This window comes from Bactrocera latifrons, unplaced genomic scaffold (assembly GCF_001853355.1).
Source record: "Bactrocera latifrons isolate USDA-ARS-PBARC rearing strain unplaced genomic scaffold, ASM185335v1 scaffold_964, whole genome shotgun sequence".
Classification (NCBI taxonomy): Eukaryota; Metazoa; Arthropoda; class Insecta; order Diptera; family Tephritidae; genus Bactrocera; species Bactrocera latifrons.
In genome coordinates this window covers 40,707-47,924 of record NW_017537672.1, presented here as the reverse complement: position 1 = coordinate 47,924, position 7,218 = coordinate 40,707, and the positions used below count along the sequence as shown (strand labels likewise).

The window sequence follows — 7,218 nt, the reverse complement described above, 5'->3', positions numbered from 1 at the left end:
TGGTTAGCCGTTACCCTAAAAACGTTCTGATTAGCAGTGATTTTTTTTACATATTTTGCATTCAACAGCTGCTTACATAATATATAGAAATTTTACGGGTATACATAATTTATGACGAATGTTTTCCTAAGGCTGTATACATATATATAAGTCAAATTAATTATTTAAATAATTGCACAGAGTACATAATTGTATGATTACATATATATTTATTTATATATTTTAAAACATTTATATGATATCGAAATTCTCTCCAGATATTTTTCGTTAGGAGTAAATATATCTATAATAATATCTTTTATATATACATATCTGCTTATGTTCTTTATCTTTTAAATTTAGAATTGACAGCTGAATTATCTTATTGTTCTCATTTACATTGAATTATTGTCTCGTGTCGCATTTCACAATCAAATTGAATGAATTGGTTATAAACGTTAATTTATATATATAGTTTTAGTTATTTATTTGTTTAGTAGTGTTCTATATCATGCGTCTAAACATTGTCGTTGCTAGTATTGTCAATGCGATAATCACCAATCACCGAACCGTTGATGAAACAATGAAAAACTACGAAATCAATAATTAATATTTAACCATATAACTGTGAAGTGATTATTTCGAATACACTCATGCAAAACTGCATCTACATATATAATATGTAAGTATGTATATACGTAGATAAAATACACCTAAGTTATTATATTGCCAAGATTTCAAAAAAAAAAAATTTTAATTAAACATTATAGTGTTATACGTATTATTATGATGACTCTGATATGCCTACAGTGGCTAGAAAAAGATTGATATGCAGTTATCCAAATCATAAAAAAGTGTTATCTTTGGTTTAATTGATAATGAGCTAATATACATATATAGGTATGAAAGTTTTGTGTATATGTATCGCATCATATTGGATTCTAGCTCGTTCTGGAAACGGTTATAGGACGGGCCATTCTTATCATATTGGTTGTTGCCATCGTAAACTCTTTGCAAATTTTCAATTCTATTACCTTTGTTCTGTCATATGTATGTATACATTAGCTCTGAGCTCTGAAATGACATACATATATGTATATGTAGGCATATGTGATGGTTAAGTCCAAGGATCCTTGTAGGTTTTGCGCTATGGCATAATCTTTACTTTTTAAAATGTTAATTTGATATATCACACCTATAAATATAATATTATAATCTTTAAAATTGTATTAAGTTTTATTTACAACATAGATAAGTTTGAAAATAATATATTTTTATAATTTACATAATTAGTAGACCTCCTCGCGTTTTTGATTGCCAACAATGATAGATTTTATAATTACGACGCGTTACGTCACGAACAAACGAACGAGAAGATGCTACATTCAATAATGGTTTCTAATAAATTATTCAACATTTAGACATTGCGTTGAAGAAAAAAGTCCTAGTGATCTTTTCCATCACAATTTTCCTTTAAAAGTTATAGGCAGTTAAAGTTATACATCAAATAACCTGAGCATTCATAGAAATATAATATATCAGAATATCACTTTCTCAAAGTGGTAGGTTTATTTTCTTTGGGGATGAAAAATTTATTGTAAAAATGTAAAAGTCACTAATGCTGAAACTTAAGCCGGCGTTTGCAAGAAAAAACAAAAGTCAATCAGAGGGTAGGTAACCATTACATGTATTATATAGTATTTCCGATTTCAATAACTTTATGACATTCAACTAAAATAATCGCAAGAATTTATTAGGACACCTAACACATATAATGATGTACTGGAGAATAATAGAAAAGCATAAATCGTTATACATATGTACCCATGTATTTCTTTTTCATTCAGTTCCGACACCAAATTATAATATGTACTATATATGTTAGAAAATGTTACTAATTATGCTAAGACATTAATTTCATTAAGATTTCATGCAACTAATTATAAATTCCGGCACCAAATTATAGTATGTATAGTATATGTTAGAAAATGTTACTAATTATGCTAAGACATTAATTTCATTAAGATTTCATGCACATTGATTGATATTCATCCTCTCGCAACATGTTGCAACAAATACCCTATTAATTAGATAGTTTTTTTCACCTAGGAGACGTAGAGCTAAATGTATAGATATAGGAGTATTTAAATGATCAGTATGAAGAGATGAATTAACTCCCGTCTCTGTCTTTTTGTGCACGTTAGTTGATATTGGAGATGAGCGGGATATAATAATGGACGTTTGCTACGCCTTAATAATGCAGTTATAAGAAAACTGTAAGGGGCTACAAGCCACAAATCGAGATACATTACTGTAATTTTCTCCAATACTTCGAAGTATGTGCAAAATCTGGTTTATAAAGTTTTAAATGTTTCAATGAGTTCTCGAATGAAATAAATTTTTTTGTTGGTATTGCTGTTAGATATGCCTTAGATATAAATAAAAAAACATCTTTCATAAATTGATTGTAAGATTACTTAAATTTTGAATTGTAACCTATGCCTACGCCATAAAGATACTAATAAATAAATAAATAGTCACAGCCTAAATAGAGAAAAGTATGGGTAAATTCTTGTCGCAATCTTGTATTCTATCCGTCTTGGGTATAATACAAAAGAGACCACTCAATAAAAAAGAGTTAAGACTGGTCATGCAATAAATACTATAAATATGAAGTCACATTCCTGGTTATATTGAGGTGCAATTTATTGATCTGTAAACTCGAGCAAAAAATCTAACAAAAGATGAGTATTTTAAATTTTTTTGTCTTCTGTCCTAAAAACATTTTACATCAGTTCTCAAAACGTTTAAGCGTTTTTATCACAACTCATGTTCTCCAAGTTGGTGCATCTCACAACTACTACACCGATTGTTTTGAAATTTTGGAGCACACTGGAGTATTTTTTCAAATTCGTCAATAATCGCACAAAATTGTGTTTTCTTTTTCAAAATGTTTCCAAAAAGTGAAAAATTTAAAATTCGAATAACCTCGATACGATTATCTGACGATATTATTTTAATTTTTGATTTCAAATGATCCAGCACTAAATTATGGGTGTCATAGCCGTATAATTTTACATTTCTGAATAACAATATAACAGAATATGTAATATGTGCGATTGGTTTTTAAAACTAGATTTTAACTATTTCATAAAAAGCATAATTTTACACGAATTAAGTTTACTCTTCCCTTAAGTGTTGTTATGCTAGATGTGTTTTAGATAAGAGCGTAGATACTCCAAGAGAAAAAATACAAATTGTGGCTTGGTTGGATCGAAGAAACTCTTATCTATACGCAATAGCCTAATCGCTGGAATCACAAATTTTCTTCTTCGGAATGATAATTAAAAAGTATAATGCAATGCAATAAAAATAGTTACACTATACTTAATAAATATTGGCTAATCAAACGTATGCAATAAATTTCTACTCACAGGTCCGTATACTTCCTCGAATATAAACGATGATCAACTGCTATTTTCCTGGTGATTGAATGTAGAATATACTTATATTTCTATGTAGGTATTGTTTTTGATGTAATCAAGTTGTCCTTTATACTCAAGTGAGCTGTGCAATAGGTTTCATTTACCGTACAGAGATTAATTTTAATGTTCCTAATGTACTATGATGTGCGTTAGTTACTCACTGAATGCATACCTCTTGCTTCATTAATAGATATAAAAGTAGTCATACAAGCCCACGGGATCACTTGTAACCTGTGATGGTTGAAGTAATTGTTGGTTGACAAAGTTTAAAAATCCACTTACTTCCGGGTTGTTCTGTCCATCCCACCCTTGAATTTTCGTCGCAGATTGTTCACTAATCCCAAAAGGATCAATTCTTTTTCCCGCATTAATATTGTATACAGCAGAGACGCTCGATGGCAATGCAAATTTGGTAGCTTCATCAGAGAATAAATCCTCCGCCTCTGATATATTTTCTGATTCGGTGCCACCTTTGAAAAATGTATCATCCTGAAAATATTCTGAAGCATTACCTGGCGAATAATAATGCATATTAAGGTCCTTTATGATGCGTTCTAAAAGCGTAGACTTTTTGTTGGACATCTCCGATTGTAACTGTGTACGAATCTTTCGAGAGAAGGAAATGTCTGAGTTTTTTTCCATTGGGTTATCCTATGAAAAAAATAGTATTAAGTGTATATCAAATAAGCTTAAACTATATCTGGGTATGAGAAACACAACCGGAAGGAGCCGGCTCCCAAAAAAACCACTCGTGAATGTGGCGGTACCCATGTCTTTATATTTATTTATCCATACTTCACAGGTTCATATTTAGTCCTTTTTACTTTATACTATGTTTTGACCGACACCTAATCACAAGATTTATGCTATTGAGCCGATTACACTGGTAGACACTTGTGACACGAAAATTCTTAGGTATTTCTAATGCAGTTTGATACCCTGAAGTCAAATCTGAAAACAGAATTTTTATATCACCCACAGACATACTGTAACCTGCGGCTTTAGATTTTACAATACTATTGTGAACAAAATTTTAGTTTAATGTATCTTAATGTAAATTGGTAGCACCGTTACTAACGTCTATTCTAAATTTCACGTCAAAATATTCATACGCATTGTTTTGTGAGGCTCTAAAATTGAATTCTTCGATTTTTACAATGTCAGAATTTATTGTACAAAAAGTGCGATAATGCACCATCTCATACTGCATTGGTTATTCGTGATCACTTCGGCACATTTTCAACTAATATCGTGTAACTTCTGGCTATTCAGCAAATTCACATGAATACTCTGAGCAGTGGCCAGTGCGTCAGGCACTCACTGCGGGACAAAAAACATTACCTGTGAACCTCTTATTGATCCCAAAAAGGTATCACTACCACCTTTGCATATTAAATTGGGTTTAATGAAGAGTTTTGTTAAGGCAATGACCAGAAAGGGAAGAGGGTTCCTGTATCTAAACAAAAATTTGCAAGAGTCAATGAAGCAAAAAAAAAAACATTTAAGATGGCATAATTGTGGGTCCGCAAATAAGAGAACAAATGAAATGTGAATGTTTGAGGAAATGCTATATGCAACTGATATACGAGCCTGGACTGACTTTAAAAGCGTTATTAAAAATTTTCTTAGAAATGTGAACTACTTACTGCCGAAAAACTTCGACAGTAACATTTTAAGGTACTCTTGGGTTAATAGGGCCCATACACGACACACATGTGCGTTGGATCTGTGTGAATTTTTTTCGCCCATACACGACACACAAATCGATTTTGCGTTCGTTCTTCACACAGTGAACATGTGCCACAGGCAAGTGGAACATTTCTTGGAATTTATTTCTAATGTAGCACTTTTATCTATTTCTTTGTATTTCGTTAATAAGTTATTCCAACTTTTATTTTTCTGAATTTTATTTTTATATTTATCACTTTTCGTTTGCCAAATTGCCAATTAATTTTTTATAAGATCAATAAATTCTGATACAAAATATTTATTAAAGGGGGAGCCTGCTTTTGCTTAATTCTCTCCCCAAAGTTATAGATTGGAATTCGAAATATTGTAGAAGCTAGAAGGGAAATAGTGGCCGAGCGTCTAACAGATATATGAGCGCTTGGGCGAATAGCGAAAACTTTGCAGCGTTCGGAATTTCACTTTTACGATTTTCCTTAATTGGCGACTAAACGTCGTATGGAATATGGGGCAAAGTTTATTATCTTTGACATTAAAGTATCTTCTATTTAAACTATAATAAATAAACTAAGGAAAATAAAGTTTGAACACATTTTTAAACAACATTAAGTAAAACTTCTTTTGGACAAAAACCACTTTTTTTAATTTTTTTTTTCAAATTTTACACTCTTTTTGGAATTTTCTTAGTTTAACTAGAAGATATTAAAAAATATGAAAAACGAAAAATGCACATGCGAGATACATCGGGCTACCCTCCCAAAAAAATCCTCAAAACAATAGATTTTTTGAAGCCTCTAAAGCAGGCTCCCTCTTAGCACTTGCAACGTTCGTCCGCGATTTTCACTGTTCGGCGACAAGAGAGAAATGAGATTTTGTGCGCACACAACGCCATACACGATACACATGTGAATAGGCAGCTTAGATTGTGACAGCCTGCGAGAAGCATTCAAAAAGAAACGCAACGACCTAAAAAACTAAAAAAGGCAATTAAAAAGAGCAAAATGACATGCCTCAAAGAATTATGCGAAAAGGTGGACGAAAATCCGTGGGGAGCAGCTTATAGGATCGTAATGTCAAGAATTAAAGGTGGCAAATGTCAAGCGCCTACATGCCCGTCATTACTCAAAGATGTTGTAGAAACCCTGTTCCCTCAACAAAACCAAACAGAAGGAAATTTTTAGAGCGAGGAAGTTGTTGATGCTCCAGAAATCACCGAGCAGGAAGTTATTCAAGCTGCTGAGCGCTTTGAAAATAGCAAAGCACCAGGATTAAATGGTATCCCGAACAAGGCTCTTAAAATTGCGATCAGCTATCATCCGCACCCATTTTCAGATTTGTACACACGTTGCCTTCGCGAAGGCGTGTTTCCAATAATTTGGAAAGTACAACGGCTGGTACTCCTACAGAAGCCATACAAGCCGGCAGGAGAACCAAGCTCCTATCGACCGCTCTGTATGATCGATACGATGGGCAAAATCCTGGAGCGGATAATCTGTGCCTGTCTAGAAAATCATTTAGAAGGAAATGGTGGACTCGCTGATACCCAATATGGCTTTCGTAGAAAGCGTTCAACTCTTGATGCGATCAAGAAAGTCACTGGTATGGCAGAAAAGGCTATTGAAGGAGACAGGTGGATGTATGGGGAAAAAGAATATTGTGCGGTCGCCACTTTTGATGTGAGAAACGCATTTAACTCGGCCCATTGGCCCCATATAATGCGTGCATTAGTGCTCAAAAAAACACCGAGCTATCTGCTGCGCATCATCCAAAGCTATTTAGCCGATAGAATCCTGCTCTACGACACGGACGAAGGACCAAAAAAGTATAGGGTAACGGGTGGTGTGCCACAAGGATCTGTGTTAGGCCCACTCCTTTGGAATACGCTTTATGATGGAATATTGCGCCTCCCTCTGCCGAAAGAAGTACAAATAATTGGATCCCCAGATGATATTGCTGTGACAATAGTAGCAAAGGAGCTCCAACAAATACAAAGTATTTGTACCGATGCGGTGCTGAAGATAAAGCAGTGGCTAACGAGTGCAAAACTCGAACTTGCCGGACACAAAAC

The 7,218-nt window shown here is 33.3% G+C and overlaps 1 protein-coding gene across 1 annotated transcript; it reads right to left on the bottom strand.

The window, feature by feature from the left end:
* Nucleotides 1–278: 278 nt before the first annotated feature.
* Nucleotides 279–4,619, bottom strand: LOC108977882. The gene is made up of 3 exons (XM_018947846.1): nucleotides 3,747–4,619; nucleotides 3,414–3,695; nucleotides 279–1,174 (listed from the first exon to the last, which is right to left on the bottom strand). Exons 1-2 carry the CDS (start codon nucleotides 4,104–4,106, stop codon nucleotides 3,648–3,650), a joined length of 408 nt encoding a protein of 135 aa, XP_018803391.1. The 5' UTR covers nucleotides 4,107–4,619; the 3' UTR covers nucleotides 279–1,174; nucleotides 3,414–3,647.
* Nucleotides 4,620–7,218: the final 2,599 nt, after the last annotated feature.

What these genes read in the sequence shown, in the direction of transcription:
- LOC108977882 (XM_018947846.1), bottom strand. Translation starts at nt 4,106, where the DNA reads ATGGAAAAAAACTCAGACATTTCCTTCTCTCGAAAGATTCGTACACAG. An exon ending in ATGGACAGAACAACCCGGAA is followed by an intron (nt 3,696 to 3,746) that starts GTAAGTGGATTT and finishes CAACCATCACAG; the next exon opens with GTTACAAGTGATCCCGTGGG.